The sequence below is a fragment of the Schistocerca nitens genome, chromosome 7 (assembly GCF_023898315.1).
Source record: "Schistocerca nitens isolate TAMUIC-IGC-003100 chromosome 7, iqSchNite1.1, whole genome shotgun sequence".
In the NCBI taxonomy this organism is placed as follows: Eukaryota; Metazoa; Arthropoda; class Insecta; order Orthoptera; family Acrididae; genus Schistocerca; species Schistocerca nitens.
Genome location: NC_064620.1, coordinates 336,812 through 361,339, shown reverse-complemented (window position 1 = coordinate 361,339; position 24,528 = coordinate 336,812). Strand labels below are relative to the sequence as shown.

General features: G+C 41.6%; 1 protein-coding gene across 2 annotated transcripts in view; it reads left to right on the top strand.

Annotated features, from left to right (window-relative positions):
• Window positions 1-24,528, top strand: part of LOC126195128 (serine/threonine-protein kinase Sgk2-like) — a 119,541-nt gene that overhangs the window by 31,714 nt on the left and 63,299 nt on the right. For both annotated transcript variants that reach the window (XM_049933624.1, XM_049933623.1), the window contains exons 3-5: window positions 6,876-6,971; window positions 7,280-7,422; window positions 22,542-22,694. In XM_049933624.1, the coding sequence (XP_049789581.1) occupies window positions 6,876-6,971; window positions 7,280-7,422; window positions 22,542-22,694 (392 nt within the window). The remainder of the gene's footprint in view (window positions 1-6,875; window positions 6,972-7,279; window positions 7,423-22,541; window positions 22,695-24,528) is intronic.

The following is a 24,528-nucleotide window of genomic DNA, read 5'->3' as shown; positions in this document are numbered from 1 at the left end:
ATGATGGACCTTCCGTGGCACCCGAAATCCAGCACGGTAGCCAGCCCGTTGTGGTGGGGTCGTCATGTACCCTCTAGGTTGTAGCCCCCCTGACAACACAGGGATCGTACTGCCGATACCTGAGCTGCACCCTCCCCACGTCGGCCAAGGAGTAGATGCCCGTCTCCTTGGGGCATCGGGACTCCCGGCAACGGTCATCCTGCCAGGTGACCATTGCTGAGGCTGGGTGGCGCCTGTGGGGAGAGCCCCTGGTCGGAGTGGATGGTATCGGGGCGGACGTTTCGCAGATGAAACGTCAACATGTATCAGGTCACTCTGCGGCCGAGTCTTTTAAAAAGAAAGATACTGTCTCTGGTTCTGGTTCTCCTGCCCTTTCCCCCTTGGCCACTCCCTGGGAGGAAGGACAGGCCCGCCGGCTTGGGGCGAAGTACTTCCCCCCCTATTTAGTCTGTTCTCGGACCGATGGGGGGACGTTCGCCACCTCCAAGCCCATGTTCTTTGTCCAGCACATCGAGGACATCTTCGGGGAAATCAAGGCTCTCAGTAAAATGCGTTCGGGGTCCGTTCTTATAAAGACCGCCTCCGCCACACAGTCGGCGGCGCTCCAGGCGTGCGACCGACTAGGGGACATCCCAGTGTCTATTGTCCCGCATCTGGCACTGAATAGGACGCAGGGGGTTATTTTTCATCGGGACCTCCTGCTGCAATCTGATGAGGAGCTCAGGGCCAACCTGGAGCGCCGAGGCGTGCATTTCGTCCGGCGAGTTCAGCGCGGCCCCAAAGAACCGCCGCGTCGACACCAGAGCCTTTATCCTCGCCTTCGAGGGGGACGTTCTCCCGGAGAAGGTAAAGGTGATGCGCTACCGGTGCGACGTGCGACCTTACGTTCCGCCTCCTATGCGCTGCTTTCGGTGTTTGCACTTTGGGCACATGTCGTCACGGTGTGAGGCTGAGCCCCTTTGTGGCGATTGCGGACGTCCTCTTCGTGAGGAACATACATGCACCCCACCACCTCGGTGCGTCAATTGTCCTGGCATCCACTCACCTAGATCTTTAGACTGCCCCGCGTATCAGAAGGAGAAGAAGATTCAAGAATTAAAAACTTTGGATCGTCTCTCTTATTCTGAGGCCAGGAAGAAGTATGACCGCCTCCATCCCGTGACGTTGACAACTTCGTTTGCCTCAGTCGTGTCCACTCCTTCCACAGTATCCTCACCCCTCTCCTATCCCCCCTCCACCTCCTCACCCCATCCGGGGTCTATGCCTCTGCCTCCCAAATCCCTCCCTTCCAAATCCTCCTCCCTCACGGCCCCTACCCCCTCTGCCCTGGGGGCCACCCTTCCTCCTCCTCCCCCTCCGCCGCCTGAGAAGCGATCCTCTTCTCAGGCGTCCATCGGGGAAACGTTCCGGACCCCAGCTTCCGAGGTCCGGTGTTCCAACACGGACCCCGCCCGTGAGGACCTTCTTCGGGTCCAGCCCACCATCCCCGTGCCTCATCGGACTTCCAAGAAGGCCTCCAAGAAGAAATCTTTATCCCCCTCTCCACCCCGGCGTGTTTCGTCTGACGCTCCATCTGTGAGTCGCTGCTCCCGGCCGTCCTCAGTTTCGCCGGGACGCTCTGCTGCCAGGCGCTCAGCTGGCCTCTCGTCGGCAAATGATGCTGCCCCTCCTACGCAACCCGGGAAAGCGGCCGCCGCTGGCGATGACTCGATGGAACTGGATCCGTCTCCCGCCAGTTGTAGCGTTATTCCCTCGACACCTGGTCCTCCGCGACCGTCGAGGTGACCAGCTCTTCACCCGTTTCGTTCCCCCTCTTGTCTGACTAGCGATGGCTTTGTTACATTGGAACATAAGAGGTATTCAATCTAATCGGGAGGAATTACAACTGCTCCTCCGCCTGCACTGTCTGCTCATCCTTGGTCTCCAGGAAACCAAGTTGTGCCCAACTGACTGTATTGCTTTTACCCACTATACCTCGGAGTGGTCTGACCTCCCCCCTGTGGACGGTATTCCAGCTCATGGTGGGGTCATGTTGCTCGTTCGGGAAGATGTCTATTACCGTCCCCTCCCATTGACCACCCCACTCCAAGCAATAGCTGTCCGTATTACTCTTTCTGCCTTTACTTTTTCTGTTTGTACCGTCTACACTCCATCGTTATCCGCAGTTAGTCGGGCTGACATGATGCACCTGATTGTTCAGCTTCCTCCGCCGTTTTTATTATTTGGCGACTTCAATGCCCATCATCCCCTTTGGGGCTCTCCTGCATCCTGTCAGAGAGGCTCCCTCTTGGCGGGTGTCTTCAACCATCTCAATCTTGTCTGCCTCAATACTGGCGCCCCGACTTTCCTCTCGGACTCTACTCATACCTACTCCCACTTGGACCTCTCGATCTGTTCTACCACTCTTGCCCGTCGGTTCGAGTGGTATGTCCTTTCTGACACCTATTCAAGCGACCACTTCCCCTGTGTCGTTCGTCTCCTGCACCACACCCCATCCCCACGTCCTTCGAGCTGGAACATACCGAAAGCTGACTGGGGACTTTACTCCTCCCTGGCGACCTTTCCGGACCACAATTTTCTCAGTTGTGACAGTCAGGTCGAATACCTCACGGCTGTTATCATCAATGCTGCCGAACGTTCCATTCCTCGTACTACCTTTTCTTCACGTCGCGTTTCCGTCCCCTGGTGGAATGAGGCTTGTAGAGACGCTATCTGTGCTCGACGACGTGCCTTACGCACCTTTCGCCGCCATTCTACGTTGGCGAATTGTATTGGATACAAACGACTCCGAGCGAAATGCCGTAGAGTCATCAAAGACAGCAAAAAAGCTTGTTGGGCCTCTTTCACCAGCTCCTTTAACAGTTTTACTCCCTCTTCTGTCGTCTGGGGTGGCCTGCGCCGGCTGTTGGGCATTAAGGCCCACTCCTCGGTACCTGGCATGACTTCAGGTGATGAGGTCCTTGTTGATCCTGTGGATATCTCCAACGCCTTCGGCCACTTTTTAGCGGAGGTTTCAAGCTCCGCCCATTACCACCCTGCCTTCCTTCCCAGGAAAGAGGCTCGACGACCTTCCTTCCACTCGCTGAATCTGGAAACTTATAATGCCCCCTTTACTACGCGGGAACTCGAACGTGCACCTGCACTGTACCGGTCCTCTGCTCTGGGGCCAGATGCCATTCACATTCAGATGCTGGCACACCTTTCTCCAGCAGGCAAAAGCTTCCTTCTTCGTACCTACAATCGCGTCTGGACCGAAGGTCAAGTCCCCATGCGTTGGCGTGACGCCGTCGTTGTTCCTATATCCAAACCCAGGAAGGATAGACACCTTCCTTCTAGTTACCGCCCCATTTCTCTTACAAGCTGTGCCTGTAAAGTGATGGAGTGCATGGTTAACGCTCGGTTAGTTTGGATTCTTGAATCTCGACGGCTACTTACCAATGTTCAATGCGGCTTTCGTCGCCGCTGCTCCGCTGTTGACCACCTTGTGACCTTGTCGACATTCATCATGAACAACTTTTTGTGAAAGCACCAAACGGTCGCCGTGTTCTTCGATTTGGAGAAGGCTTATTATACCTGTTGGAGAGGAGGTATCCTCCGCACTATGCACGGGTGGGGTCTACGCGGTCGCCTGCCCCTTTTTATTGATTCCTTTTTAACAGATCGACAGTTTAGGGTCCGTGTGGGTTCTGTATTGTCCGACGTCTTCCTCCAGGAGAACGGAGTGCCTCAGGGCTCCGTCTTGAGCGTAGCCCTTTTTGCCATAGCAATCAATCCAATTATGGATTGCATTCCACCTAATGTCTCAGGCTCTCTTTTTGTCGATGACTTCGCGATCTACTGCAGTGCCCAGCAAACATGCCTCCTGGAGCGCTGCCTTCAGCGTTGTCTAGACAGCCTATACTGATGGAGTGTGGCAAATGGCTTCCGGTTCTCTGAAGAGAAGATGGTTTGCATCAACTTTTGGCGATATAAAGTGTTCCTTCTGCCATCCTTACATCTCGGTCCCGTTGTTCTCCCATTCGTGGAAACAACTAAGTTTCTAGGGCTCACACTGGACAGGAAACTTCGTTGGTCTCCGCACATCTCTTATTTGGCTGCCCGTTGTACACGTTCCCTTAATGTCCTCAGAGTTCTTAGTGGTTCATCTTGGGGAGCGGATCGCACTGTCCTGCTTCGCTTGTATCGGTCCATAGTCCGATCAAAGCTGGATTATGGGAGCCTCGTCTACTCGTCTGCTCGGCCATCCCTCTTACGCCGTCTCAACTCCATCCACCATAGGGGGGTTATGTCTTGCGACCGGAGCTTTCTACACTAGTCCCGTCGAGAGTCTTTATGCTGAAGCTGCCGAATTACCATTGACCTACCGGCACGACGTACTGCTTTGTCGGTATGCCTGCCGGCTGTTGTCAATGCCCGACCACCCCTCTTATCAGTCCTTCTTCGCCGATTCTCTCGACCGTCAGTATGGGTTGTATGTGTCTGCCCTGCTGCCCCCTGGAGTCCGCTTTCGTCGCCTGCTTCGACAATTGGATTTTGCCCTCCCTACCACCTTCAGAGAGGGTGAGAGCCCGACACCACCTTGGCTCCAGGCTCCGGTTCATGTTTATCTCGACCTCAGCTCGCTCCCGAAGGAGAGTACTCCGGCTGCAGTGTATTGCTCACGGTTTGTCGAACTTCGTGCGCGACTTGCCAGTCACACCTTTATTTACACTGATGGCTCCAAAACTGACGATGGTGTCGGCTGTGCCTTTGTCGTCAGGGCCATCACCTTTAAATACCGGCTCCTCGACCAGTTTTCCAGCTTTACGGCCGAGCTTTTTGCTCTCCATCAGGCCGTTCAGTATGCCCGTCGCCACCGCCATTCATCGTATGTACTCTGCTCTGATTCACTCAGTGCTCTTCAGAGCCTTGGAGCTCCATATCCGGTCCGTCCCTTGGTGCAACGGATCCAGCAGTCCCTCCATTCTTTCGCTGAGGGTGGCTCTCCTGTCAGCTTTCTGTGGGTTCCTGGCCATGTAGGAGTGACTGGGAATGAGGCTGCTGATGCTGCAGCCAAGGCTGCAGTCCTCCTGCCTCGGCCAGCCTCCCATTGTGTCCTGTCATCTGACGTTAGTGGGGTTGTTTGTAAGAGCTTGTGTCCTTGTGGTGGGATACTTGGTCCTCACTTCAAGGAAACAAGCTCCGGGCAGTAAAACCGTTCCCAACAGCTTGAACAACCTCCTCCCGACCATCTCGGCGAGAAGAGGTCCTTCTGACCAGGTTGCGGATTGGGCATTGCCGGTTTAGCCACCGCTACCTGCTCTCCGGTGACCCAGCCCCGCAGTGCCCTTGTGGTCATGCATTAACAGTGCACCATGTTTTATTGTCGTGTCCCCGTTTTAGTCAATCTCGTGTTGTCCTGTCTCTGCCATCTACTTTACAGGATATTTTAGCAGATGACGCTCGAGCAGCTGCTCGTGTTCTTCGTTTCATTACTTTGACTGGATTGTCCAAAGACATCTAACTCTTTCACTTATTTTATCTGCATCTTTGTAAGAACTTTCTGGTGTCGCCCCCCCCCCCCCCCCCCCCGCAAAGAAGAAGAAAAAAAAAAAGGCCTTAAGGCCTTTGAGATAGAGTTATTGTGTAGGTCAACATGAGTGAGGTGGGAGTGAGTGAATGAGTGTCATTTTATGGGTTTATTCCTCACTGTGTGACAACAATTTTAGTCATTTTGGTTATTTTATTGTTGTGCTCGCTGATGTAGTGGTATTTAATTTGGTCCCTTACTACTAATGTGTAGTTGTCATAGTTGTGCATGGAAAATTCTGGTTTGTTGAGAAGAATTTTGGTTAGGTTATAAAGTAACAGGTTGTTGTTCATATGAAAGCAGCATAAAATGACATGTCTTGTTGACATGGTGTCACGTATACTCTGTCAAAGTGTTCCGTTTTTGTTCTACAGAGCCTTTTTGTGTGGCATATTTGTTGATTTTTTTTTTTAGGAGTTTACATACTCCATTTTGAGTGACTGGTTTGCTGACAAGACTGAGAATATGCCATATAATAATACTTTTTCACTAACGCAAACGCAACTCTCACACACATGACCACAGTCTCTGACATCTGAAGCCAGACTATGAGCAGCAGCGCCTGATGGGAGAGACAACCAGTTTACTCCCGCCCGGTTACCTCTCTCATCTTGTGTTGCTGCTCGTAGTCTGGCATCAGCTGCAAGAGACTGTGTGTGTGTGTGTGTGTGTGTGTGTGTGTGTGTGTGTGTGTGTGTGTGTTTTCGACAAAGACCTTACTGGCCGAGAGCTCATTTTGTGACAGTCTTTTTGTTGTTCCTATCTGCGACTCAGCATCTCTGTTTTATGGCGAGTAGCAACTGTCCTTTCCATATAATTGTTACATTCCATCCTGGATTTTCCATTCTGTGATAAGAAATTCATTCTCATCAATTTATGAATGGCATATTTTCACCTGTTGAGTTAAGTGTGTGTTTCATTTATAATTCACTGAAGACTTTTTGGTGAGCAGTGGTCTATCAACAGTTGTTATATTGGTACCCCTTTCTCCATTCTCATGCAGGCTTTTTTCTGTGCTCATTCAGTCTCACATTAATGTGGTGACTAGTCTGCACCCAAACTTACCAAAGCCTTCTCTGCTCTACATCATTCGACATTCCTACACACAACTGCTTTTTCATTTGATTTTGTGACTCATTTGATATATGGATTTATTGCTAGATTAAAGGTAAAGCTACCTCATTAGTAAAGTGTGTGTCCTTTCTCACATAATTTGCATATGATCACTGAGAAAGCTATTTTTTAACATACAATTCATGATGTAGAAAAACTGAATTGTGATTATTCTATACGGTTTCATTTGCAGGTTTACAAAGTGGTTGTCGGATGTGATGGGCGTAGCTGGTTTGTGTTTCGCCGCTACAATGAATTTTACAAATTGTCTGAAATCTTAAAGAAGCAGGTAATACATTTTCTGTCTATTATTATTGTCCAATGACAGATAATGGTGAAGCTAAAGATTTATTTTGGAATGTGGAAGTCCATTTCAGAAGACTATCTTAAGAAGTATTAGGGCAGATGATTTAACAACTCGGATACTCTAAATGTGATAGCAAATACATTGAGGCAATGTGTGAATGCTATAGTGCATATACATTCATTGGAAATGTTTAGTCAGTTTTGATGTGTCCCCTTCATGCGGACATATGGAGAGGTTCGGCATATAATAAATGTTACTGATGTTGTTTTTCCATGTTTTTTCCCCCCCAGGTTCCAGCGCCACAGCTAAAACTTCCAGGCAAGAAACTGTTTGGAAATAATTTGGATCCAACATTTGTGCAGGAGCGACGTGAAGGTTTGGATGCATTTGTCCAGTCCCTAATGCAGGAAGGCGGTGGCAGACTTTTGCGTTTGTAAGTGTAAACAGAACTGAGAGATAAAAATGTGTTTGCAAAACCTATCATTTATATATGTTAAGCATCTGTTTCCATCTGTTCAGAACAATTGTTACTACCAGACTTTAACTGTATTTAGTCAGATTTTATATTCTAACATCTGCATGTACAGTTGTTGTTGTTGTTGTTGTTGTTGTTGTTGTTGTCCTCAGTCCTGAGACTGGTTTGATGCAGCTCTCCATGCTACTCTATCCTGTGCAAGCTTCTTCATCTCCCAGTACCTACTGCAACCTACATCCTTCTGAATCTGCTTAGTGTATTCATCTCTTGGTTTCCCTCTACGATTTTTACCCTCCATGCTGCCCTCCAATACTAAATTGGTGATCCCTTGATGCCTCAGAACATGTCCTACCAACCGATCCCTTCTTCTAGTCAAGTTGTGCCACAAACTTATCTTCTCCCCAATCCTATTCAGTATTTCCTCATTAGTTATGTGATCTACCCATCTAATCTTAAGCATTCTTCTGTAGCACCACATTTCAAAAGCTTCTATTCTCTTCATGTCCAAACTATTTATCGTCCATGTTTCACTTCCATACATGGCTACACTCCATACAAATACTTTCAGAAATGACTTCCTTACACTTAAATCTATACTAGATGTTAACAAATTTCTCTTCTTCAGAAACGCTTTCCTTGCCATTGCCAGTCTAGATTTGATATCCTCTCTACTTCGACCATCATCAGTTATTTTGCTCCCCAAATAGCAAAACTCCTTTACTACTTTAAGTGTCTCATTCCCTAATTTAATTCCCTCAGCATCACCCGACTTAATTCGACTACATTCCATTATCCTTGTTTTGCTTTTGTTGATGATCATCTTATATCCTCCTTTCAAGACACTGTCCATCCGTTCAACTGCTCTTCCAAGTCCTTTGCTGTCTCTGACAGAATTACAATGTCATCGGCGAACCTCAAAGTTTTTATTTCTTCTCCATGGATTTTAATACCTACTCCAAATTTTTCTTTTGTTTCCTTCACTGCTTGCTCAATATACAGATAGAATAACATCGGGGAGAGGCTACAACCCTGTCTTACTCCCTTCCCAACCACTGCTTCCCTTTGATGTCCCTCGACTCTTATAACTGCCATCTGGTTTCTGTACAAATTGTAAATAGCTTTTCGGTCCCTGTATTTTACCCCTGCCATCTTCAGAATTTGAAATAGAGTATTCCAGTCAACATTGTCAAAAGCTTTCTCTAAGTCTACAACTGCTAGAAATGTAGGTTTGCCTTTTCTTAATCTTTCTTCTAAGATAAGTCGTAGGGTCAGTATTGCCTCACTTGTTCCAGTATTTCTACGGAATCCAAACTGATCTTCCCCGAGGTCGGCTTCGGTATTGGAATTATTATATTCTTCTTGAAGTCTGAGGGTATTTCGCCTGTCTCATACATCTTCCTCACCAGATGGTAGAGTTTTGTCAGGACTGGCTCTCCCAAGGCCGTCAGTAGTTCTAATGGAATGTTGTCTACTCCCAGGGCCTTGTTTAGACTCAGTTCTTTCAGTGCTCTGTCAAACTCTTCACGCAGTATCGTATCTCCCATTTCATCTTCATCTACATCCTCTTCCATTTTCATAATATTGTCCTCAAGTACATCGCCCTTGTATAGACCCTCTATATACTCCTTCCACCTTTCTGCTTTCCCTTCTTTGCTTAGAACTGGGTTTTCATCTGAGCTCTTGATATTCATACAAGTGGTTCTCTTTTCTCCAAAGGTCTCTTTAATTTTCCTGTAGGCAGTATCTATCTTACCCCTAGAGAGATAAGCCCCTACATCCTTACATTTGTCCTCTAGCCATCTCTGCTTAGCCATTTTGCACTTCCTGTCGATCTCATTTTTGAGACGTTTGTATTCCTTTTTGCCTGCTTAATTTACTGCATTTTTATATTTTCTCCTTTCATCAGTTTGTTTCAATATATCTTCTGTTACCCAAGGATTTCTACTAGCCCTAGTCTTTTTACCTACTTCATACTCTGCTGCCTTCACTATTTCATTCCTCAAAGCTACCCATTCTTCTTCTACTGTATTTCTTTCCCCCATTCTTGTCAGTTGTTCCCTTATGCTTTTGCTGAAACTCTGTACAACCTCTGGATTAGTCAGTTTATCTAGGTCCCATCTCCTTAAATTCCCACCTTTTTGCAGTTTTTTCAGTTTTAATCTACAGTTCATAACCAATAGATTGTGGTCAGAGTCCACATCTGCCCCTGGAAATGTCTTACAGTTTAAAACCTGGTTCCTAAATCTCTGTCTTACCATTATATAATCTATCTGAAACCTGTCAGTATCTCCAGGCTTTTTCCATGTATACAACCTTCTTTTATGATTCTTGAACCAAGTGTTAGCTATGATTAAGTTGCGCTCTGTGCAAAATTCTAACAGCCGGCTTCCTTTTTCATTTCTTACCCCCAATCCATATTCACCTACTACGTTTCCTTCTCTGCCTTTTCCTACTGACGAATTCCAGTCACCCATGACTATTAAATTTTCATCGCGGGCGATAGAAGATGAAAAAGAATGAAACATACAACAAAAAACCTGACCTCAGAAGATGCTTTAGAATAAAGCAAAATGTATCTGGTCTTATTAAGACTTTCATTACAATTGGAAAAGATGGTAATTGACCTATACAACTTCTATTCTTTCACAGTTCTAGGAAGTCAGAAAATTCACTTGCACAGTGCTGGTTTTGGCAGGTTGATGTAGGACTGCTCCCTGCCTTCACTGATTTTATTTAACACTTAATGTTTTTGAAGAAAGTTTGTAATGGACAGTGTCAATAATTTACAAAGACTTAAGGAGATAAAAAATCCCTAGTTCAGATATATTTTCTGAATGATATATTACCAGCAAACATCAAAAAACAATTCTGTGCCATCACTATAATAATGTTAATGTAGGCTAATAAACTGTTCTTCATAAAGTCATTGGATCTCCAGGAGTCATTTCACAAGACGGTGGTGGTCGCTTCCTTTATGTTACATAGTGAATGTTAGCCATATTTGTTTTTGAGACTAGTATTCGTGCAACATAGACGTAAGAGCTGATTTAGCCCATAATTGTGGATGACGTCTCCGCAATGGCAGCGAATGCATTGTCTCCAATGGCAGCGTCAGGTGGAGCAGGGGCAGTGTCTTCCACTGCCAAATCGCATCATGGAACTCCCGCTGGTTGTCCCAACAGTGATCATCAGTCAAAGACTGCAATTCAGCAGTTTGTTTGGGGAAACACTACAGCATCTTCCGAACAGCCTGTATTTCCACTATGTGATTTTTCACGTCTTTGGTGACCTAAAGAAAGATGTGTGGATGTCAGTTTCAGTTGGATGAGGAAATGCAAGAGTGGGTGCAATTATGGATGAGCAGTGGCCGATCATGTTCTACTACACAGGAATTGATCATCTCGTCTCCCAGTGGGATAAATGTCTTAACACATGTGGTGATGACTTTTGAATTGAACCAATCCATGGTCCTTTTGTGGTTGGTGTTTGGTTTTCGTTTGAGTGATCCTTCACACAGTGAGCGAGGAACATTAGCAGCTATCAGGAAACTGCAGAGGTAGCACAATAACAACAATATTTTGGGTTCCCCCACCCCCCTTTCTCAGTATCTGCTTTCAGTATTTACCAGTGACAGTGCTGCACCAATAGCAGACTGAAGGTTTTTACACAGTAACTCCACTTCCCCCCAAAAATGTGGGAAAATAGCCTTTTGTAAATGAATGTCACGCAGTGCTCAGACTGTGTTAAACCGTCCAGGGACATCAGTGGAATCCTGAAGATCTCAGCAGAAGGATGAAAATGTTGTGCAGTGAAATAGTTTGGAGAGGGAGAGGGACATAATGCAGCTTAACAATTCAGAAGATGTTTTTTAATCAGTGAAAATGGCCACGAAAGCCTGCAGACTTGTAGTCTTAAAATAACTGTACTTTTCTTCCTTCCTAATGTCCTCCCACTGTTGATCTTTACTTAGACTTAAAATAGAATATGCAACACACACTAAATTCATCCTGATACGTATCATTAACACATTTTATATTTACATAATATGAAACAGTTTCTGATCTGTGAAAGAAGACTTGAATGAACAAAATACATTCTTACATCTTCATAGTGAATCGATAATTGTGCTCAGAATTAAGATAGTCGGACTACATGCCTCAGAAGAGAGATGGGATGATGACTGAAGAATTCTAAGACGTTTTGCAAAAGATCCAATGTAAGATGTGCAAAAATGGTTATCTGATAACAGGAGATTTAAAACGGGGGTGGGGAAACACCCCCACGACAGATGTTGTTGGTTCAGTGTAATGAATAACAATAAATATAGGCTAAAGGCATTCTGATAATAACGATTTAAAGGTAACAAACACTTTCTTTGGGCATATATAGATCCACAAATACACTTGGTCAACTAGAGATTCTGTCACAATTGTAGTCTTTGTGATAGAAAATAAACAGTCTTGGCCTATAGTGCAAGAGACAAGAATATTGAGAAGTGCAGAGGCTTCCTCCGACCATTTCTTGTTTGTTTTGAGAATGAAACTATGTAAAAGAAGGAAGATAAACAAACTAATACTTATACAGCATTTAAGGTACATTAACTTAGGTAATAAACATTGACTTACTATATCAGAAAAAGCTTGAAGAGTAAATAAGTTTCAAATAAAAACTGAATATTGACATCCAGGAATAGAATAAAATAAAGGAAGCACTGATTAAAGCAGCAATGGAAGCATTTGGCACAAGAAAGATCCCCCCCCCTGACAAGGGGTCTGCAAATGCAGCCTAATTGAAGATAACAAACATGTGGTGTACTTAAGAATATTACATTTCCCTTACAGTCAAAGTGTTAGACTATATTATAAAAGGAAACCTGCTTTAGTGAAATGAGAAGCTGGGCAAGTTAAAAAACCATAGTTGGGAAAATATATTAAAGATATTAAACATGGATTAAGACAGAGGTGGCCAAAAATTCTGCTCGTGAGCCATGCTCTTGTCCAAGTGCACGTTTCTTCCACCGCCACTCCCACACTTTTTGAGTAAGAGGAGGGGGAAGTCAAGGAAACTGCGAACAAGCTGCATTTAAATGGCACTGCTGTCGCCCTGCATATGATTTGGTTTCAAATTTCACGTTCTCTATGACACAGATCATAACTGAAAATTATTTTTGGCATGCTAAAGACACAGACAATTGTACTGATTTTCACACTCTGGTTGTCACATAATCATGACTTGTATAGTTGACATAAAGGTTTTCTGACACCCAAATCTCTAGATGTGAGACACTCAGATCAGTACCAAATATTGTGTGTCAATAGAGTCAACCAAAACACCGATTTAGTTCGTGTTGTATGCTATCGTCCAGTAGAATATGTAAAAATGGTAATTAAACGTAACTCTTAAAACTACGGAGTGTAGGAAAAGCATATCTGTGAGCTGTTAATGTGAAGATCTGTGATAGATGAGTTGATAGAGCATCAGATCGTTGTATTAAAGGGCCCGAGTTCGAAACCCAGTTTGGCGTTTTTCTTTTTTTTTTTTTTTCTTTTTTTTTTCTTTTTTTTTTTAAAAAAAAGCAGTTTACACTGTATAATCTTTTATGGAAGAACATTTACACGTCAGAAAAAAGGACGTTTCGGAGTTCGTAGCAATGTTCTTTTGGCAGCCTGATTTTGCTTTGTTAGTTGAGGGTAGCCAACCTATAGTGTACATTTGTATAGATAACACTATATCTCTCTATACAAATGTACTCTGTAGGTTTGCTACTTTCAACTAACAAAGCGAAAGCACACAGCCAAAAGAACATTCCTACAAACTCCAAAATGTCCAGCATGTCAGAAAAATTTTCTCCCATATAACAATCTCACTTGTAAACTGTTAAAAAAAAATCACCAAACTGGGTTTCGAACTCAGGTCCTTCAGTACAATGATCTGATACGCTACAGACTTGCCTACCACAGATCTTCAAAATAATAGCTCGTACATACACTTTTCCTATACTCTGTAGTTCTGGTGTTACTTTTAATTACCATTTACACATGTTCTATTGGATGACAGCGCACAGCACAAACAGTATCGGTGTTTTGGCTGATACTCTATTGACACACGTTTGGTACCAATCTGAGTGTCAGACATCTGGAGGTTTGGGTGTATCATACCTCATGATAATGTAAAAAACACTACACTGGAGAAACCAATGTTTCGGCCACAGTTACAGTGGTCTCCTTCTGATAGACCCAGAAAGAGGTCACTGAAGCCATGGTTGGAACAATTGTTTCTCTAGTGTAGTGTATTATTATTATTAATATATTTTTTTATTGAAAACTTGTATGTCAACTGACTCTGGCCACATACAGCAACGCAATGATGCGTGACTTATTTAGTTTCATAACTGAAAAAACATCTTGCGGCGCGCGTGCGCTCACACACACACACACACACACACACACACACACACACACACACACACACAACACACAACACACACACACACACACACACACACACACACACACACACACACGTTGCTCGAAATATTGAACCACTTCTGTTACGTGTTTATGAAGATGTGGAAAATACCTGAGGAAAGCAGCATAGATGTCCTGGACAGTTTTAACATAATCCTTCTCATTTGTCATTCCCATTGATTTTTAGACGGATGTAACTATAGCTAGCTACGTGGCCTCCTCTTGTGCAAACAGCCAGTGGACCAGTGAATGTCCTTAATACCATGAACTAACAGTAAACAGCACTGACACCATGATTATGCTGAATTGGAGATAGTTGCGCCAGCCAAGAAATGCCACACTGCAATATTCAATGAATGTTGCACAGTTCCAGTTATTTTCTGAGAAGGACTGAACAGGGATGAGACAAGCTGCACACCCTGCATTTGTGAAATTTGGCATTCCATGGCTGGCCGTGGTAAAGAGGAGGATAAGTTGAAGCATTTAAACAAAAAAGATAAGACAATGTAGAAATATACACAATATCTGAAAGTAATGGCTTACAGTACTACAAAATCTGTGTACAGATGTGTGATATACTCGGACAGTTCTGGCTAAAGCAGATAGGAATGTAGACGTAATAACACTGGAGGAGCTACAGTATGCAATATCTAGCAAGAACAGGAAGACTCCAGGATATGACAGTGTAGAACTGTTAAAATACATACAAAATATTGCAAAATCAGGAATACTGAATTTTATGAATGTGTTCTGGCAGTCCAAATGTCCAATTTATAAGAAAGGAAATAGACATGAATGTCAGAGCTACTGAGTTATCAACAATGTAGGAAAATGTAGTTTGCTATGTACCATAAAGATGTGTTAAGTTGAAGACAGGCACAATTAAGACACTTACACGTCAGCTTTCAGCCACAGCCTTTGTCAGAAAAAGGATTCATTTACACAAGCAAGCACACCTCGTGTACACCCAACCGCCAGCTCCAGCAGCTCGGACCAGAATGCAGCTGTCAGATGGAATGGAAGCAGCAATCTGGAGGGTGGTGGGGAAGGGGAGGGGGAAGCGATAGCAGATGCCCGATGTGGTTTTCACAAAGGAAGATCATGCTCGAGCTGTATCGTCACTATGACACAACAAGTAGAAAGACTCCATGAATTCAAGTTACCAACTTATCTTGCCTTCATTGACTTAGAAAAGGGGTTTAATAAAGTAAATCGAAACAAACTGTAGGAAATTTAAATAAACAGAGGGATTCAATCTCATCTTAAAAGAGCTGTACACATTTAAATATTTAGGGTGCAGAATTACATTTGGGGAAAATAATTAAACAAAAACAAGTTTGACCTATTCAACTAGTTCTGTGGAACTAGAAACAGAATTTTGGGAAAGTACGTCTGCAGAGCTACTCTACTGAAGTTTTATAAGGTTATGACTGTACCTGCTCTGCTCTATGGATGCAAAAACTGGGCCCTTGAGAAGAGAGCAAAGGAAAACAGAAGCATGTGAAATAAACTTCTTTGATGTGACTGGATATACTTTATCTATGACATTCAAGCTTGAACTGAATGTGAAAACATAATAGACACAATAAAACAATATCAGTTAAGATGGGAAGAACCCCCAAACTGTGTGCCAGATGCAACAATCACTAAAACCATGAAATGGTATAAACCAAGAGGCAAAAGATCATTTGGAAGACTAGTGAAGAGATGGCTTAACTAATTTTGAAGGAGACAGAACAGACCTAAAGGCTGGATCTCTGGTGTAGGCAGTGATGGTGAAACAGTTTGTGAGATAACGGGCGAGTTGTGGCGCCCTGAAAATATTCTAAGTTCGGAGTTGGCGTGGCCACATGGGCCGCTCGGCAAGCCGGAGGTCGTCAGCAACCATGTGGTGCCGAAACTTTTAATATTTCAGCTCTGAGTCTGAGGGTACATTGCTGAGGGTCAAATTTTTTATTTGAAAGTCCGCAAGTTCCTGCTAATAAAACTATAATTTACACATTGTTAACCAGTTAATTGCTGGCTACTAAAAAATTATAAATTACATACTGTCAGCTGCTATTGTGATGCTTCTTTATTTGGATTGCTATCCTTCAGTCACCCTTCCTCCCTGCTCCCCTCTCCCCTTTACAATGACCATGTACATAGTACAAATATTTGTATAATTTCACTTGTAAGAATGCATCTAAGTAAATAAATTGTTACACTCAATAAGAGAAGGAAGTCTTTAAAACGTGTATTGGTTTATTTTACTTGCTTCTACTGTCAGTGTTTTTTGGTGCTCAAAGGTGTATGCAAAGGAGCTATTCCTATCTGAGGATGTGTGTTATTGGTGAGTGATGCTGTTATATCTGATCCCATGGACTCTGATATATCCAGTATGGTGACTTCTTAGATGCCCTGTCCTGTCACTGTCCGTGATGCCATCCTCCACCAATTGCGTACCCTCTCATTTGATATAAATTGTGTAGAGAAAATAGGATCCAGCTGTTTATTAGAAAATGCAAGGCAGTATATGGGAAAGGCAATACCTATGAAATTTGATAATACTGAAATTCAACCCACCTCTCCTACGGAAATTAAGAAATTAATAAATTCACTCTCAAGTAAAAGCTCACATGGAATTGATGGCATTTCCAACAGAGTACTAAATGCTTGTTTCCAACAGATAAGTTGGATTCCCAGCCACATATGTAGTAGCTCAGTGAAACGGCATTTTTCCAGATGACTGAAGTACGTTATTGTTAAACCATTGCATAAAAAAGGAATAGGTCTGATGCTAGTAGCTGTCGTCAGTCTCACGTCTGACAGCTTTATCCAAAATTCTTGAAAAAGTAATCTATTCAAGAGTAGCATCACATATTTGTCAAAATGAAGTACTAACAAAATGTCAATTTGGTTTTCAGAAAGGCTTTTCAACAGAAAATGCTATATATGCATTCACTGATCAAATATTAAATGAACTGAATAACTGAACAGCACCCATTGGGATATTTTGTGATCTCTCAAAGGCTTTTGATTGTGTGAATCACAAAATTCTTCTAGATAAGCTTAAGTATTGTGGTATGAGTGGGACAGTGCACAAATGGTTTAATTCATATTTAACTGGAAGAATGCAGAAGGTTGAAATTAACAGTACAGATAGTCTGCAGAAATCAGCAGTCCTCCAATTGAGAGGTATCAATAATGGTGTTCCCTAGAGTTCAATCTAGAGTCCTTTATTGTTCTTAATATATATTAATGACTTGCCACTCTGTATTCATGCAGATGCAAAGATAGTTCGTTTTGCTGATGATACAAGTATAGTAATCACACCCAACAAATGAGAATCAACTGAGGAAATTCTAACCAATGTCTTTCAGAAAATTATTAAGTGGTTCTCTGCAAATGGACTCTCACTAAATTTTGAGAAAACAATGTATACAATTCTGTACAGTAAATGGCATAACACCATTGATAAATGAATTGAATGAAACACGTTGATGATCTGCTGAAATGGTTCGTTTCAGCTACTTATGCTATTAGGGTTATTGGAAATTTTGGTGATACAAATATCAGTAAATTAGCCTATTATGCCTATTTTCATTCACTGCTGTCATATGGCATCATATTTTGGGGTAATTCATCATTAAGAGAAAGTGTATTCATCGCACAAAAGCTGAAGCCCACCCAAGATCACCTTGCAGACATTTATTTAAGGAACTCAGGATATTCACAGTATCTTCACAATACATATATTCACTTATGAAATTTGCTATTAATAGTCCATTCCAATCCAAAAATAACAGTGAAGGGCATAGCTACAACACTAGAAGAAAGAATGATCTTCACTATTCTGGGTTAAATCTGACTTTGGTACAGAAAGTGGTGAATTATGCTGCCACAAAGATCTTTGGTCAGTTGCCAAATAGCATTTAAAGTCTGACAGATAGCCAACAAACAAATTAAAAGAATTTCAGAATGGCAACGCCATCTGCTCAATAGATGAATTTTTATATATGAAGTAGTAACTAAAGAAATTAATTATTTTGTGTAAAGAAAACTTACATTAAAGTGAGACATTCCACATCATTATCAAATGTCGCATTCATTATCTACAGAACAAGTATTAATGAATGAATGAATAATATGGATAATTGAATGTCCCTCTGTCACAATAACTGGTAGAGTCAAGCCAGTGTATTCTGGGGAAGACAAGACATTGTACTATTTCTTAAAATGTATTAAAATTAGTTGGCATTCTTCAAACGACTTCTTTTGTTAATATAAATTACACTGTTGATTGGAAGAAAGTACCTCATACAAAAATTTCTTCGTAAATTATTTATATCTTTCTTATGGAAAATGGATTCCAGGTCTGCTTATATGAAGCAGGATTGTTTAGTCACCAAGTTGAGAAGCGACTGTCTTTAAAATTTCAAATAAATTATCTTCATCATGTGAGAACTGCTTTTCCATGTCTCTAAAATAATGACACACTACATCGATAAAACTTGGTCAGCCACAGATACTCAAAATATTACTTTAAACGGGTTTTCTTTTTAAGTGGTGGTTGATATCAGCTATGAGAATGTAAGATTTGTTAATCTTTAAAATTCCTGTGACCACTCTAATGTCGAATGCATCTCTAACATGAAACTGTTAATAAGTAAGCTTTGCAGATTCTGTAGCTGGAAATAAATTTTGTGTAATTGTGTTGTTCTGTGATTATTTTCAAGTGACCACTAAGATCAAATTCACAGTGACGCAATAAAATGAAAGTATTTCACCATACTGCTCAATGTTAGTCACTTTAAAAGATCTTAAATTTTTCCTTTTCCTAATTTTCCAAAACTTTGTGATGCTTCTTTACAAAGCAATAACACTTTCAATATAGGTTTCACTTATTCATATTTCAGAATTTTCTAGCTCACTGATACTTTTGGAGCAGTGTCCATTGTCAGCAAAAGATTAAAATAGAAGACCTATTCTTCCATCAATATATCAGTCATTGACTTTCAAATGTTCTTTCAAAGTTAAGTCCAGTTTCAAAAACTTCTGTATAGTTTGTTGGCACAATTACGAGGCTGTTCAATAGACACAGTTAACACACATTTAAATAACACTCTTTTTATTTACAAGATATTGACATGACATACAGTGGTCATCCAAGCTCAAAACCTTTTGAACTGATTCATTTTCATAAATTTGTGGGAAATGGGGTACTGGAGGTTAGATTAGATTAGTTTTTCGTTCCATAGATCCGTGCTGAGGAGATCCTCGTGGATGTGGAACATGTCTTTTTTTATTTTTATTTTTTTAAAGCTGCAATAAAAATACTAATAGTATGAATATATACAATACATCATTTGTCTCTATTAAAAATTCGTCAATGGAGTAGAAGGAGTTGGCCACTAGTAAGTCTTTCAGGCTCCTTTTAAACTGATCTTTATTTGTAACTAAATTTTTCATGTTTACTGGCAAATTATTGAAGATGAGTGTTCCTGAATAGTGGACCCCTTTTTGAACTAAAGTAAGTGCTTTTAAGTCCTTGTGCAGATCATTTTTGTTCCTGGTATTGTATGTATGAACTGAGCTGTTTGTTGGAAAAAGAGATATATTATTTAGGACAAATTTCATTAATGAGTAAATATACTGAGAGGCAGTAGTTAGTATACCCAGTTCTTTGAAGAGGTTTCTACAGGACGTCCGTGAATTTACTCCACAAATAATACGTATTACATGCTTTTGGACTCTGAAAACTTTTGTTTGACTTGAAGAGTTACCCCAAAATATTATACCATATGACATTATGGAATGGAAGTAGGCAAAGTATGCAAGCTTTTTCATTTTTATGTCACCTATGTCTGCTAACACTCGAATTGCAAATACAGATTTGTTAAGGCGTTTCTGCAGTTCTGTGGTGTGCTCTTCCCAACTGAATTTATTATCAAGTTGTAATCCCAGGAATTTAAGACTGTCAACCTCTTCTATCTGCTCTTCTTCGTATTTTATGCATATGTTGGGTGGAAACCTCTTACAGGTTCTGAATTGCATATAGTGAGTCTTATCGAAGTTTAATGTCAGTGAGTTGGCTTTAAACCATTTATTAATATCCATGAAAATGTCATTAGCAGATCTTTCTAGAACTACACTTGACATACTATTTATTGCAATATCTGTCATCTGCAAACAAAACGAACTCTGCTTCTGGCAGTGTAACTGATGAGAGATCATTAATGTACACAAGAAAAAGCAATGGCCCTAAGATGGATCCTTGTGGGACACCACATGTAATTTCTTCCCATTCTGATGATGACTGATGACTTCATTTACTAGTCCCTTGCACTTTGTTTCCTGTTAGTGAGGTATGACTTGAACCATTTTGCAGCACTGCCCGTGACACCATAGAATTCTAATTTACTTAAAAGGATGTTGTGGTTCACACAATCAAATGCCTTTGACAAATCACAGAAAATACCTGCTGCTTGTAATTTGTTATTTAATGAATTAAGTACATTTTCACTATAGCTGTAAATAGCCTTCTCGAGATCAGAACTCTTCAGAAATCCAAACTGTGTTCTTGATAATATGTTACTTGTGGTCAGATGGTTGAGCAGCTGCCTATACATTACTTTTTCTAAAATGTTTGAGAATGCTGGCAAAAGTGAAATCGGTCTGTAGTTTGATGGTATCTCTTTATCCCCTTTCTTGAATAGAGGCTTAACATCTGCATATTTTAGCCAGTCAGGAAATGTCCCAGTTATAATTGACTGGTTACACAAGTAACTTAGAATTGTACTAAACTCACAAGAACATGCCTTAATTAACTTTGTTGATATTTCATCGTACCCACTAGAATGCTTTGTTTTTAAAGATTTTATTATGGAAGTTATTTCTTTTGGTGAAGTGAGTGATATATTCATGTACTTGAAGCTATTTGTTGAAGGCTAGTTTCAGATATTCAAGGGCATTATTTACTGATCCTGAAAGTCCCATTCTATCAGTAACGGATATAAAGTACTTGTTAAATAGATTTGCCACACTATGCCCATCAGTTACTAATGTGTCATCTACCCTTAGTGCTATTTGCTCCTGTTCCTTTCTGGTTCTACCAGTCTGCTCTTTCACTATATCCCATATTGTTTTTATTTTATTCCCTGACATTGCTATCTTCTTCTCGTAGTGCATTTGTTTAGACGTCTTAATTACTTTTTTGAATGTTTTACAGTATTCCTTGTATTTAGCTAAATCATCAGCATTGGAGCTATTCTTGGTCAACAGATACATTTTCCTTTTTGTCTTACAGGAAATCTTTATTCCTTGTGTAATCCATGGTTTTATTATAGACTTCTGTTTAATTTGAGTAACTTTTAGAGGAAAACAGTTTTCAAACATGGTACTGACATTGTTCATGAATGTGTTATAGCAGAATGTGTGGTAGCAGAATAGTGACACACCAAAGAGATAAGATTTCTGCACTGCTAATTACTGAGCACAATATATGTGACTCGTGTGAGCATTACATCCATACTTTGCATTAATACACAGAGGGGAAGCTGACAATAATGACAATTTGTTACTTCAGTGGTGTCAAATGAGACCTCATTGGAGGGCAGGGAGGAGGTCTGTTGTGTTTTCTGATAAGTTGGTTCTGTCTGGGTGCTGGTAATGGCTGTGTACTGGTTAGGAGGCAGCCTGTTGGCATTCAAACTACCTCTCTTTGTGCTCGACACACTGGACGTACACCTGGAATTATGGCCTGGCGTGCAATTTCGTATGATAGAAAGTGCACTCTTGGGCTTACCCCACGCACCCTGACTGCAAATTTGTATGTCAGTCTGGTGGTTCGACCTGTTGAGGTGCCATTCATGAACAGTTTTCCAGAGAGTGTTTCCCAACAAGATAACGCTCACCCATGTACAACTGTTATAACCCAAAATGCTCTACAAAGCATTGACATCTTGCCTTGGCATCTTGCCTTGGCCTGCTTGATCACCTGCTTGGTTTCCAATCAAACACACATGGCATATCATTGAACAACAACTCCAGCATTGCCTGCAGCCAGTGTTAGCTGTCTCTGCATTGAGAGACAAAGTGCAACAGGTATTTAACTCCACCCCACAAACTGACATTTGGCACATGTACAACACAGTTCATGCACGTTTTCATGCTTGCGTTCAACATTCTGATGATTACACTGGTTATTGATGTATCAGCTTTTCACATTTGCAATGGCGTATCTCACACATTAACATGTGGTATGGCAATGTAATCACTTAAATATGTTAAGTAGACCAATGGAATCTCCAAATTTCAGTACTCTACATTATGTTTAACAAGACTAAGGGTGGACTCAGTACTGATACCAGTGTGACACCTGCAGTGGTTAGTCCTCCATTTTGAAAATGCTGTTTCAGTCTGTACACTCCCTGAGCTTAGTAATGTAACGCACTGCATCCTTTTAAGTACATAGGTAAAAGAGGCCTTTATCCAAGTAGTCTGACCTTTTTAATGAAAACTGTAATATAACGTATGGATTTACAGAATGTATTACTTTTGTGTGAAGATTTTTTAATTTTCCTTTCTCAGTCACTGACTGGATGCATTATAATTCTGTATTTCTTGCAGGCCTGAAGTACGGGAATTCTTCCAGCTTGATCGTAATCTGGGTAGCCTATCAGAAGATGGGGAAGGTGATGGAGATGGAGACAGCATAGAAGGTACTGATTCTACGTCAGAACCAGCACCACAAGTTAATTTAGGACCATCAGAACGCACTTCGTAAGTACTGCATGTAACTGCCCTCTATTTGTAAACTTCCCCTGTGGAACTCTTGACAACACATTTTAGTTCCATAGCTAAATTTTGTGATGAACTGTATATTGACTGCAGACAACTTCACTATGTATAAAATTGGTGGTCTAGTGCCATGAATAATAATAATAATAATAATAATAATAATAATAATAATAATAATAACCACAACAGATAAATGCAGACTTTGCAAACAACAAATAGAAACAGTAGATCACATCAAAAGCGGATGTACAATGCTAGCAAATACAGAATACCCCAGAAGACATGACAATGTAGCAAAAATAATACATCAACAGCTTGCCTTACAACATAAACTTATAAAACAACACGTTCCCACATACAAGTATGCACCACAAAATGTACTGGAGAATGATGAATACAAATTATACTGGAACAGAACCATTATAACAGATAAAACAACACCAGATAACAAACCTGACATCATACTCACCAATAAAAAGAAGAAATTAACACAACTAATCGAAATATCCATCAATACAACAAATATACAAAAGAAAACAGGAGAAAAAATCGAAAAATACATCCAACTGGCTGAGGAAGTCAAGGACATGTGGCATCAGGATAAAGTTGACATTATACCAATTATACTATCAACTACAGGAGTCATACCACACAATATCCACCAGTACATCAATGCAATACAGCTACATCCAAACTTATATATACAACTACAGAAACCTGTAATTACTGATACATGTTCAATTACCCGAAAGTTCCTAAATGCAATATAACATATACCGTACAGTTAAAAGGAAGTGATGCTTGATTAAGGTCCGCGTCACTTTCAATTTTTAACCAGACTTAACGTCTGAGAAAGTAAAGAAATAAAAATAATGTATTATGTATAACATAATAATGGTCAAACCCGATACAACATAACAGGCATGCACGGTGGATACAAGCAGAAACAGACACATACAAGATGATACCACAAATGCCTGAAGTGATAATTTTGCAACATGAAGTCACCCAAGCAATTAATTCTACTCACAATTGGAAAGCCCCTGGAAAAGATAAAATAGCAAATTTCTGGCTATAGAAGTTCACCTCAACACATTCACATCTAACTAAATTATTTAACAATATAATAGAGGGAAACATTCCACGTGGGAAAAATATATCTAAAAACAAAGATGATGTGACTTACCGAACGAAAGCGCTGGCAGGTCGATAGACACACAAACAAACACAAACACACACACAAAATTCAAGCTTTCGCAACAAACTGTTGTCTCATCAGGAAAGAGGGAAGGAGAGGGAAAGACGAAAGGATGTGGGTTTTAAGGGAGAGGGTAAGGAGTCATTCCAATCCCGGGAGCGGAAAGACTTACCTTAGGGGGAAAAAGGACGGATATACACTCGCGCGCGCGCGCCCACACACACACACACACACACACACACACACACACACACACAAGCAGACAGAAAATATGTCTGCTTGTGTCTGTATATGTGTGTGTGTGTGTGTGTGTGTGTGTGTGTGTGTGTGTGTGTGTGTGTGTGTGTGTGTGTGTGCGCGCGCGCGCGCGCGAGTGTATACCCGTCCTTTTTCCCCCTAAGGTAAGTCTTTCCGCTCCCGGGATTGGAATGACTCCTTACCCTCTCCCTTAAAACCCACATCCTTTCGTCTTTCCCTCTCCTTCCCTCTTTCCTGATGAGGCAACAGTTTGTTGCGAAAGCTTGAATTTTGAGTGTGTGTTTGTGTTTGTTTGTGTGTCTATCGACCTGCCAGCGCTTTCGTTCGGTAAGTCACATCATCTTTGTTTCTAGATATAAA